Source organism: Thermobia domestica, chromosome 13, assembly GCF_964235325.1.
Source record: "Thermobia domestica chromosome 13, izTheDome1.hap1.1, whole genome shotgun sequence".
NCBI lineage: Eukaryota > Metazoa > Arthropoda > Insecta > Zygentoma > Lepismatidae > Thermobia > Thermobia domestica.
Genome location: NC_137466.1, coordinates 28,826,743 through 28,840,010, shown reverse-complemented (window position 1 = coordinate 28,840,010; position 13,268 = coordinate 28,826,743). Strand labels below are relative to the sequence as shown.

General features: G+C 35.6%; 1 protein-coding gene across 3 annotated transcripts in view; it reads left to right on the top strand.

Moving 5' to 3' along the window:
* Positions 1-13,268, top strand: part of LOC145668063 (piwi-like protein Siwi) — a 219,683-nt gene that overhangs the window by 166,701 nt on the left and 39,714 nt on the right. For all 3 annotated transcript variants that reach the window (XM_081735562.1, XM_081735563.1, XM_081735561.1), the window contains one exon: positions 3,018-3,145. In XM_081735562.1, coding sequence (XP_081591688.1) covers positions 3,018-3,145 — 128 coding nt within the window. The remainder of the gene's footprint in view (positions 1-3,017; positions 3,146-13,268) is intronic.

Genomic DNA, 13,268 nt, shown 5'->3' with positions numbered 1-13,268 from the left:
TTATGTGCACGAAGATCTCTTGCATATGAATGGCCTGACATTTTGGGAATAGATGATATTGCATATTCCACAATTCCTCAACACCACTGCCAGACATTATATAACCTATGGTTCCCAGATAGAACATTAGGAGGTGAAACCATCTTAGCCTAATTATTACATTCAAGAGCTCACCATTTTGCTTAGAAATTTCAAGAATCTCGCAAGCTTTGAAATATAGAGGTTGGTCAAATGTTACAAAACAATTGTGACCACGATTTTAATAGAAATGAAATGAAATCTTTGAGTTTTACATCCCACGGTTATGTCGGTTAGGCTAAAGGAGACGGTGATGATGAATGATGAATGAAATGGTGGAATAAAGAAAGTGGGAGGAAACGGGAGAACCCCGAGAAAACCCACGCACACAGTGATTGTCCACCACAAAGTTCACTTGGCGGGGGCTGGGATCGAACCCGGGACCCCAAGCACCAGAGGTGAACGCTCTACCATTGAGCCACCGCGGCCCTACGATTTTCATAGAACTGGAATGCAAAGCATAGTGCACTGCACAAAATACTTGGATTGGATGGAGACATTTTTATAAATGATACCGGAAAAATAATTGAAGTGAAAAACTCCTTTTTATTTTCCTCTGTAGACTGCATGAACCCACTTCATCCAGGGAACGAATGCGAGTTTTTAAAAGAAGTAAGTTCACAAGACATCAAGAGCCTTTCCAATAGAAAGAGAGTCCAGTTCAAGTACATTGAAATTCGAAATACTTTTAATGCTTATTGTAGGCTTCTTACATGTAGGCCAAATGCTACGTACAGAGGAAAATAAATATTAGCGTTTTGTACAAAGTGCATAACATTTCAGGAGTCCAGTTGATGCCTAAAGAGAAGAAATGAGCATAAATTAGTCACTATCAAAGAAAATGCACTAACAAATTACAATATACAAACAGTCTAATATAGCTGACATGAAATTGAGACATACTTTTGCTGTAAATGCAACAAGAAGCAAGAAAAACACAACATTATGCTATCCCATCAGTATGTTGACAGCCATGTTTGGTTGTCCGCCATATTGGATGAAGCAAACGTGGGAGAGGCGGGGACTTTTAATATGTTGTTAGGTTTACCTTAAAGACTCCGTATGCAAAGTTTCAGAAATTCAACAATTATGTCCCAGTTTGGCCTAATATTATGCTAGCTATACTGAACTATTAATGCCTGATATAGGTGTAAGATAGTTTATAGACAAAATTACCATATAAAATTATGCCACCATTGGGAATTGTTGCTACTTCATTATTTTAATAATATAATTTGAAAACTATGACGCACCAACTATTCATTAACATTTTAAATTGCAGCGTTTACTGAATTGAAATTATCCGTTTATTTCTACGTAGATTCCTTTATCTTTTTATTAACCTAAAAAATCCTTTAACCTTACGTCCTCAATCACACTACTCAGTAAAATTCCAAAAAAGTGTGTATATATATATTACAGTTACTTCTATTAATTTATTTTTTCATGTGTGGCATTAAGGCAACGTTTCTAACAGTATATTCTACAAGAACATTTCTTTGTGCATATATATACAGGGTGTTTCAGATAAAACGTCCAGTGCTTATAAATCCGAAACGGCTGAGAATAAAAAGATGAAACAAAAACTGAGATAGGAAAATGTCATAGGGATGTTGTGGTGACTCCCAGGGCCCTCCTTCAAGGGGTCCCAGGGGCCAACTTCTAATTTTCAAATAGGAACACGTATTGAACCATACCTCATTCAATAGTACTTGAAAAACGAAACAACTTTAGTAGGAAACAATTTTCGATTTGGGCCACCGTTTTTAAATGGCCGCAAAAAGTGGGTCCTATATCAGAGAAAACGTCCAGTGCTTATAAATCCGAAATGGTTGAGAATAAAAAGATGAAACAAAAACTGAGATTGGAAAATGTCATAGGGCACATCACATGGTGTTGTTGTGGAGACCTCCAGGGCCCTCCTTCAAGGGGGACCAGGGGTCAACTTCAAATTTTCAAATGGGAACATGTATTGAATCATACCTCATTCAGTAGTCCTTGAAATACGAAACAACTTTTGTAGGAAACAATTTTCGATTTGGGGCACCGTTTTCAAATGGCCGCAAAAAGTCCTGTATCAGTTTGAAGTTGGCACCTAGGCCCCCTTCACTGAGTTTCCTGAGGGTCACCACAACAACACCACTTGATATGCTTTATCATCGTTTCTGTCTCAGTTTTTGTTTCATCTCTCTATTATCAGCCGTTTCTGATTTAGGCCTATAAGCACTGGACGTTTTATCTGATACAGAACTCACTTTTTGCGGCCATTTTGAAAACGATGGCCCAAATCGAAAATTGTTTCCTACAAAAGTTATTTCGTTTTTCAAGTACTATTGAATGAAGTATGATTCAATACGTGTTCCCATTTGAAAATTTGAAGTTGGCCCCTGGGCCCCCTTGAAGGAGAGCCCTGGAGGTCTCCACAACAACACCATGTGATGTGCCCTATGACATTTTCCAATCTCAGTTTTTGTTTCATCTTTTTATTCTCAACCATTTCGGATTTATAAGCACTGGACGTTTTCTCTGATATAGGACCCACTTTTTGCGGCCATTTAAAAACGGTGGCCCAAATCGAAAATTGTTTCCTACAAAAGTTGTTTCGTTTTTCAAGTACTATTGAATGAGGTATGGTTCAATACGTGTTCCTATTTGAAAATTAGAAGTTGGCCCCTGGGACCCCTTGAAGGAGGGCCCTGGGAGTCCCACAACATCCCTATGACATTTTCCTATCTCAGTTTTTGTTTCATCTTTTTATTCTCAGCCGTTTCGGATTTATACGCACTGGACGTTTTATCTGAAACACCCTGTATATATATATATATATATATATGTATATATATATATATATATATATATATATATATATATATATATATATATATATATATATATATATATCGCATTTAAAATTAAATCTTCTACCTTGTTTTCTCTAGTGCCAAGTCAGGTTATTGTGGCAAAAAATCTTGCTTCAAAGGGAGTCATGTCAATTGCAACAAAAGTTGCAATTCAGATGAATTGTAAAATCGGTGGTTCCCCCTGGAGTGTAGAAATACCTTTAAATGTAAGTACCTTTTTTCGCACTAAGCTTTAAATATTTCCTTTGCATAAAGTCTTAACCAATTTTACCAGTTTGTAGTCATTAATTATACGATGTAGCATACTCAGATTTCTCATATATATAATTTATATACCGGAAGAATATGATTGGATTAGATCCAACACTGGCAAATGATAAGTATCCCAGAAATACCTTTAAGCATTAGAGAGTACCTATTGAATATTTATGGAATACCTATTGAATATTTATGAATAATATTGAATATTTGAATATTTCATTTCATTTTTCAATAAAGGGGAAAATTTATAAATAGAGGTGTCTATTTACATATATGTATCTATATTTCAATACTGAATTGTCAATTTTATTTTTCAATATATTTCTTAAAACAAGAAGAGAACGTAAAAGTCTTCTTTCCCTTACATAACTAAGGTTGAATAACGAATGCAAGGATGAGGGTGATAAATAAGTTGTTATACCAACTGAATATTTTGTAGAATCTCTCTCTCTCTCTCTCTCTCTCTCTCTATATATATATATATATATATATATATATATAACCATCTCAGTGAATTGTATATTTTTCTTAAAATGGGGATTTCAAATTATGGAGGCATATTTCATCTTACTTCTGATAGAAGTTAAATATAGCGTAATAATGACAGAAGGTTGTTAAAAATTTGATATTTCGTAAAATGATAGTTAAAACTCTGTTAGCTGAATTAATAATATCACCATATGATTACTAAACATTAATTTACTATCAGAAATTATAGCAGAATTCGTTATCAATGTGTCAGCTTCAATATACGATATTGATCTCTACATATAATTATTCAGTTTATTTTTCCTGTTAAAAGTCATACTTTTAAACTGGCTTATATTAAGTGTAATTTATTATTTTCGTACCAGACAATAATTTTGTTCAAGGTCTCTTGTAAACTGTTACTCTCTTGTATAGTTCAGATTGAGCTCATTCGTGGCTAAGCGGTTAGCGTACGCGCCTTTGGCGTGGGAGACCCGGGTTCGACTTCCGGCAGAGCTCGTAGTTCGATTCCCACGTTAATCAGTAGGTCCACGTCCCATACAGCCTAGCTGCTGAACGGGATGTTACACTCAAAAGCAACTCAACTATAGTTCGGATTGATTTATAAAATTTTAGATCATCTGTAAATAGGAACGAGTTGGAATTGCGTAGCACTTCAGGTAAATTTTTAATTAAAAGTAAACTCAGTAAAGGACCAAGACTAGAATCCTGAGAAACACGAAATAAACTCAAAAATTTAAAGGTAATTTCTCGTTTTAAATCCATATATTGATATCTGTTCTATATAGAATGCAGAAACATTTCCGTCTGTTCGTTACGTTAATCTCTACAATGGTATGCAACATACAGATCGTTTAGGAGTTTGCATAAGCATCTAGGCGAAATGTTTACACATTCTTAACAGACGAGCTAAAGGCTTGGGGGGACAACTAGTGTAAATAAGATACAAAAAACAGAATTAGGTTTTGGATAACCCAAATTTTATAAGCTTATTATATATTATTTCATGACCAATTTTGTCATAGACTTTAGCTGAGTCCATTGTATTACATCTATTTGCTTCTTCTTTTCCTGAAAGGAAAAGCTTTTATGTTGGAGGCAATCTTTATCAGTACCGTCACTTGCACTAGGATTTTTTTTTTTTTTTTTTTTTTTTTTTACGGTGAACTAGAGGAACTTTCTTTTTGTTTTCTCTTCTTTATTCTATTTCATTGTTTCTTTCATTCTGCTTTTCTGTTTCTATTTTACACTAGAGTTTTTAAATTTTTATTTTTTATTTCTTTTTTGTTAAAGAATTACATTGTTAGATTGTAAAGACTCAATTTCTATTTCTTCTCTCATTGTACATTGCTTATATATATATATGTGGCTTGGTCTAAAAAAAGTCAATGTCACTTTTTGGCAAAAATGAGATACTTTTCAGTCTTAACGTCTATGTTTTCTTGTGCAGAAGAGTAAATATCAACACGAAATAATTTGGAATATATACCATTCATACTCTCATTTGCTTTTCTTGCACAAGAAAATATCCATTTATAGGCGTTAAAATTTGACAAACTTCTCATTTTTGCCAAAAAGTGACATTCGCCCTTTTAGATCCAAGCCAGAGATATACATTATTCAGTAAGGGCCCTTACCTTGAGAGTATTATAAAAGGGTAACTCAAAAGTTATCCACAATGTAGCTATAACTTTTCTTACATTGTTTATACTAACCTCTGTCCTCGTTTATTCTATTGTTATGCTGTTGTGGTTATGCTATGAAAGTTTGATCCTAATTCCTTCATTTGTCTTCCTTTTGTTGCAGGTAGATCATAGCCGCTTCATTAGAAGTTTGCCCCAAAGAGGAACAACGAGCAGTGGTCCGGTTTTTGTGGCCGAAGGGTATATCAGGGGCCGCAATCCGTCAAAGTCTCTTTCGGCTCAATATGGGAACTGCGTCTTGGTACTACGGAGTGTCTACGAATGGATTGAAACCTTCAAAAAATGGTCGTACAAACCGTTCCCGTATTGAGCCGAAAGTCTCAGATGGATTGTGGCCCCTGATGCATCTTTTGACCACAAAAACCAAATCACTACTCATTATTTCTCTTTTGTGCAAACTTCTAATGAAGCGGCTATGATCTATCTGCAACAAAACGAAGACAAATGGAGGAATTAGGATCAAACTTTCTTACCATGACCACAACAGCATAACAATAAAATAAACAAGGGCAGAGGTCAGTATGAACAATGTAAGAAAGGTTATAACTACATTGTGGATAATTTTTGACTTATCCTCGTAGAATATAGTTAAATGTATTCTGGATTTCATAATTAGTTTACACTAAAAAAATAATTGATGTTACCAACATAAATTAATTTTTGTAAAGTGTTGTGGATACAATTCTGTGTGAAACCTCAAAGTGAGGAGTATTCTGTAAATTACTCTATAGTTTTTAAGTTTTCCCACAACTTTGGATCTATGATGTCGGACATGTCCTAGTAAGATTTTTCTGCGACTCATCTATTTTGTGTTTTCCGTTGTTGGAGTAGGCTTCTGTATTATGTAGTTTATGTGTGAATAAAATTAATATATGGATTTTCCTTTTTATTTGTGGGAATTCCGTCTACAGCAGCGTGACAGGATTTGAATCCAGTATCTTGTTGTACTTCTGAGCTCTAACATATAAATTTAATTATGTAATTGTCTCTATAATTAAGAAAAATACTTTTGTTATTTAAGATATCTCATATTAATGTTTTGTTCCAGTATTGTGTATTTAAACTGTGTAAAACACCTAACGCATTCGAATACATGTATGCCTTCTTTATGTTGATTTTTCAAATATATAAGTGTGCTTATCGTATGACGAAAGTTTGTTTAAAAAAATGATTGTGTTGGAAGGGAGTTTATTTATTATTTATTTCAAATAGTGGTATGAAAACTGGTACTGATTTATTGTTTTGTAAGCCATTGGTGTATAAATATATAACCAGGGGGAAGCTTACTCGTATCTAGTTGGTATTGCCAAAGGCAGGAATAATAATGTTTGGGGAGAGTTTTTATTTACTTATTTATCAATTAGTTATTTCAGCAGGGTAAGAAGTATGATTTGGTTTATGGCAGTAGTTATTCTGACATAAGAAGTTAAAAAAAAAGTTGGGAAAAGGGAAATGAATTTTCTGAGTAAATTCCAACTCATTAGTTTCGTTGATATAATGTGATAAAACCCAACACTTTGGTGAAGTGTAAATTTTCAACTTATTAAACAACTCTTATCATTTGATATACAGGTGTTGGACAAAAAAAAATCTAAAAACACTTCATACAGGACACGTAAGTTTGGCCCTCCACTGTACAACACGTGTTGAGGTTGCCGATCGTTTTTTTGCTTTCAATGTGTCATGTGGGCCTTCCTCTTTCGTAACCAGTAACCAGTTCACCTGTGAGTGTCGTGGTGTGAAAATGGTGCGGTAAAATGTGCGACGTGATAGATTTCCAAAAAGGCATGATTGTTGGTGCCCGTCTGGTTGGAGCTTCGGTGGCAACAGTGGCGAACATTGTGGAGTTATCGAAAGGCACTGTGTCCAGTGTTACGAGGGCATACACAATTCATGGGCAAACGATGTCTGCAAAGTACAACAGTGGTCGAAACACAACCCTGTCACATAGGGACCGGAGGGCATTAAAGCGCATTGTAGCACCTAAAAAGAAGACCACTGCAATGAAAATTACGTCTGAACTTAATCCCGACCTACAGAACCCGCTTTCATCGAAAACAATGCGACGGGAACTTCATAAAATGAAAATTCATAGCAGAGTCGCTATCACCAAACCCCTGGTCGCCCAGCAGTAAATGCGAAGAGGCGTATCCAGTGGTGGAAGGACTACAAGGCGTGTACTCGTGAGCAGTGGAAACACGTAATGTGGTCGGATGAATCGACCTTCACCTTGTTTCCAACAACCGGTCGTGTTTACGTATGGAGAACGCCGTCGCAGGCCTATGGTACAGACTGTCTGCTCCCAACTGTAAAGCATGGGGATGGTTCTGTTACTTTATGGGCAGTGATATCGTGGTTTTCTACAGGTCCCATCATAGCCCTTCATGGAATGATGAATGCTAAGGCGTATGAGGCCATTTTGGGGGACCAGGTTCTACCCATGGCCCAAATATTGTTCCCTGATGGTGATGGCATCCACCAAGATGATTTGGCACTCTGTCACGCTTCAAAAACGGTGAAATCATGGTTTGAGGAGCATGACCAGGAGCTATCACACCTCCCCTGGGCCCCACAATCACCAGATTTGAACATCATTGAGCCATTGTGGTTTGAGTTAGAAAGGCGTGTTCGGTCTCATTACCCTCCACTAGCATCCCTTACGGAACTGGAGAATGTTTTGGAGGAACATTGTTACAAAATTCCACACACTACGATTCAGGAGCTGTATACGTCCATTCCACGTCGGCTCCAAGCTGTTTTGGACGCGAAAGGAGGCCCCATACCATATTAGGTATGATTTTCACACTTTTGTAAACGTTTTAGATTTTTTTGTCTAACCCCTGTATATTCATATACTGAATAATATGACTAGTCTTTTGGGTGAAAATATTTCTGAAAGCCGCTGCTGCTTCCATCCTCAGTTATTCCAATACGATAAACAATTAATACACTAAACTCACGTATTTATGGGTTCTTAATTAACATGAAATAAAACATAAACTATGATATGTTGGCCAACATGCTATCAAAATATTAGAATAATTAAATAAGTGAAACACAATTTGTAGTTTTTATCCACTATTAAACCATTACTTTACAGAATATAAACCCATGCAAATTTACCACTTTATAACCCAATAACTAACCAACGGGTCTACTATCACGTGTGAATGAGTAAGTTAGTTCAAACTTAATGAATCTTAAATTTTCTGAATGATAATATAATCCCAATTCTTGTCAACGTTATCTTAAACTAAATTGAACTTGAGTTTCTTCATTCTTATACCTAGGTATAATAATAAAGATTCAAACATTCCGTTCAATATATATTTTCCTAATCTTAAGCTTCGTACTATTATGATTGGACATCCTTAGATGTTTGGAAAGATCTGAAATCATAGAATTCTGAGATTCAGTTCCTTGATCCTAAAGTCAATATTCCTCTTGGTCATACCAATATATAATCAGTTTTCACATTGATACATAATTTCATATAGTCCCGCATGTATACCATTCTTAACTAAATATTTTTTGTAGTCTATAAATATACACTAAGAAATTAGGTTTATACTTTGTGTGTTTCTTGTATTGATCGGGGATTGATAACTTGCCTTAAATCTTAGCAAATTTATTGAAACTAACAGATAATTTTATACCAACGAAATCAACTTTATACCATGATTATTCATAATCTTACTGTTGGACATCCATGGATGCCCAGAACTCGTATTCTAAAGTACTTTACTTTTCTAAAGAAAAGTACTTCAAGAGCGTCTGTTTATTTTCCCTAATTGAAAAATTACTTTACTTAGATTTTACTTCCTTCCTTCAATAAAGTTGGATTAAGGTAACCTTGAATTGTGGTTTATCAAGTTTGAATTGTTAATTCACATTATGTACACTCATGTCCAAAATAATTGTCACATATCTATAACTGTCTTCTTGTAAGAATATAATTTGAAAATGATTTTGCAGGGTATTTTTAATACTGATACTATGTGTATAATCGGGAAAGGTATATTTGTGGTAAATTTCATAGTAAAAGAATTATAAGTATGAAAATTAGAATGAGTAAAACAAAATGTTGCAAAAATGGACAAGAAAGTTTTATTTTCGTTTTCTGTTCTTATTTACTGTTCTTTTGACATGAAATTTGCCACATACATGTCTTTGCCGATTATACACTTACTAACATTGTAAGAAATACGGGGAGAATTCGTAATCAAATTATATTCCTAGAACAACATATTTATAGACATGCGACAATAATTTTGGACATGAGGACACATACTCAATGGCGTGATGGTGGAGTAGTTGATAGTAAATATAGGGTCATAAAATGATAAAACCTACATGGGCTCTGTGAAGTAATGATTTGATAGTGCATAACCTACAAACTGTGTTTCAGTTATTTAGTAATTGCAATATTCTGAAAGTCTATTTGTTTTATTTCATGTTAATTAATGACTCGTAAATATGTGAGTTTGGTGTATTCATAGTTTTTCGTTCCTGGCGCGACTGAGGATAAAAGGGGCAGCGAGTTTCGAATAATATTTTCCCCGGAATAAATTGGCACTGTAAGATTAGTCATTATTTAGTTAACAAAAATGTGCCAAATGGTTTCTAAATTTAATGTATTTGTATATACTATTCGTTGAATTAATAAAAGAAATAAGCCTATAATTAATAGTCTCTTTTTAAATGGGGAAGGAAATCAAAACTGTTAACTAGGAACAAGAGTTTTTCGTTCACAAACTATTATAAGCAATTAAACGTGTGGAATTGATTAATGATAGACTTCCTTTTATTGTTCCTAAGGGTCGGTGGTGCGATATTGTTGCTCTAAATATACCTGGGAGAAATAATAAACGTATTTACTTTTAAGTACATCTACTGAACAAAAGTAATTGCTACTACCAACACTGCATTTCCAGTACTTTCCTTCTGTTCGGATACTTTGTTTGTCCCTCCTGTCCCCCTTGTTTTCAACACATTAAATTTGTAGATGCACACACAAAGAACGAATCACAAGCAAACACAATGTTACAAACAGATAGGTCTGCATGATACTTCAGGTCATTGAATTAGAAAATGCATGTATTTTCATCGTTAAACTAGCAGATATTACAACCATTTTCTTAATTTGTAGTTGAACATTTAGTTACTGCTTTTCTAAAATTAGGAGCATCTACAAATCGGGAAAGTGTAGAACGGGGAATATTTTTCATAATTAACGAAATTGCTGTAGTTATAGTGTCACGAAATAGTGTATCAAAAATTATTCTAAAGAACATACGAACATTTTAAATCTGGCACTACATTCAAAAATTGATATTTTCCTTTGCTTTATCATTAGTCAAACAATTTAATGTACAATGGATCGTTGCATATATAACGAAAAGGAATAAACATTACAGTTTTTAGGCTTCCAAAATATACTATACGTAAGTATCGGAAGTCTTATAGAACGGCCATGTCAGTCTGTCGATATGTATCGGAGCAAAAGCAGTAAGAAATATCGCGAAATGGGATTTTGGAATCGATTCAGGTACCAATAATTATTCTCATCTCATCCATTTAACCTCTGTTCAAACTAAAATAGTACAAATCAACCGTTTGCTGTTTTAGCGTTGATCGCCATAGAGGACAAACTGTAATAGCGACAACCAGTTTATTGGAATCTACTCAGCGTCTCAAGAAAATACACTATATCCACCTATGTTAGTCTACTAAGACTGGAAGTGCTAGAAATCGGTAGACCGGAAATGAGACGCCGAAACTGACTCAGAGAGCACGGGGAATTCCACTCACGAATGGATTGATTCCTATTTCGGGTCTTTGTCAGCAAAGGTTATATAGACAAAACTTACTCTTTAAGTTGAAATCTGAATAAGTAGTGTGTTTGCTGTTCTCCCACCAAGAATTGAACTCGGGGCATCGTGCATCAAGGGCACACGTGCTGGTCACTAGACCAGTGAGAAAATCTATAAAAAAAATAACAGCCGATGAAAAAAATAGCTTTTGGCTGTTATCTGCTTTTGGGGAACCATGAAAACTCCCAACGCAATAGGGGCGCCATGAATCTAAAATTTCTTCATTTTCTATTCAGCGATTATTTCACGATAATGACCCTGCGCTCCATAAAACCCGAGATCAAAAGGTGGAGACAGAGTTGCCTAGTCGAAGAGTAGTAGTATCTCTAATGTGAGTGATCCTTTGTTCGATTCCATGGGTGGGAGCGTGTTGTAAATCATCATTCCCTGTATTCTGCAGAATGTTGTAGAGTAACGTTAACGAAAGTCTTTACTGGAATTCAGGACGACGTGTGGGTGATAATACTAAAACATTCAAGTTATTACTTGAAGACAATTATGGACAATTCAAATATGCGTGAAGGGTCTGCGGTGACTCAGTGGTAGAGCGTTCACCTGTGGTGCATGGGGTCCTTGGTTCGATCTCAGCTTGCACCAAGTGAACTTTGTGGTGAACAAACACCATGTGCGTAGGTTCTCCCGTTTCCTCTCACTTTCTTCATTCCACCATTTCATTCGTTTCTAATCATCACCACCTCCTTTAGCATAACCAGCATAACCGTGGGTCGTAAAACTTAAATATTTCATTTTTTCCAAATATACGTGAATATTACAAGGATCCCCACTTCACAACAGACGCACGTGTCAGCGCATCACGTACTAATGATTACAAACATCCTAGCAGACAACAGGCCGACACGAAAGACCCCGAAGAACACCGAAAGCAGACGGACCTCACGGAAAGACCCGAGGAGGACAAATAAAAGGAGGACCACCGAGGGACCCAGCATCAGTCGACCAACTGATCGCCTAACCTTTACCTTCCTATGGCGCTGTGAACTAGGAGCACCTCTTCCTTACCCTATGTCGCACTGGGCTAGGGATCCATCTTAAACTTATAATCCAAGTCTAACCTACAACCTGCCAAAGTGTTCTGGAAACTGCCATGAGTGGAAGGGGCACCCGGCAAAACATTTAATGTTCCTTCACTTGGTCATTGAGGAAGAGACATTGAGTTAGACACATTGTATTTATTATATTTTGTAATAAAACTTGGTGAAGGGGAAAAGACACCCGGTCTATCATTTGACCCTACCAAAACATTACATGGTGGAGGCGCCGGGTATTTGTACGGGGCGCTCTTTTTCTTAACTTTTTATTTAAACACTGACGAGGTTAGTATCATAATTCAACTAAATTTGACATAATCTCTCTCTCCCTTCTTACCTTTCCTGAGTCGATTTATGTCGGAAAGTAGGTCAGGTAAACGGACGTACAGATCAGGAGAAAATAATACAAATATGACAGAGGGTGCATCGAATTTATCCTTTAATATGGCACATTTAACGAAGTATGCGGGACACGTGCACGAGGATCTGGACAGGTTTTTTATGCTATTGGACCATATGGCAGCAATGCAGGCATGGTCACCGGCTAAGAAAAAAGAAATTCTACCAATATATTTACAAGACACTGCACTAGATCTCGTATTACAGCTTAAACATCAAAATCAATTTGATACGATGACATATGACAATCTAAAATCTAAGTTAATAGCTTTCTTGTAACTAGTTTTCTCTCTCGAGGAAATCCCATTTTTGATTTGAGATAACTGAATATGATACACTTTTTTTGTTTAAAAAAATGTTCTTTATTCTAGAGATTTATTAATCTGCGACTAAGCCATTACTTACCTACTTTTGATTTCTGGAGTAACTAGATTTATGGGCCTAAGTGCATAATGAGTAATAATTGGTAGAATAGAAAATTAGAAACATATGGATGTCTTAAGTTAATGGTTCAAGTTTAGGACATCTTTAATGTATCAGAATTTTCCGTGGCTT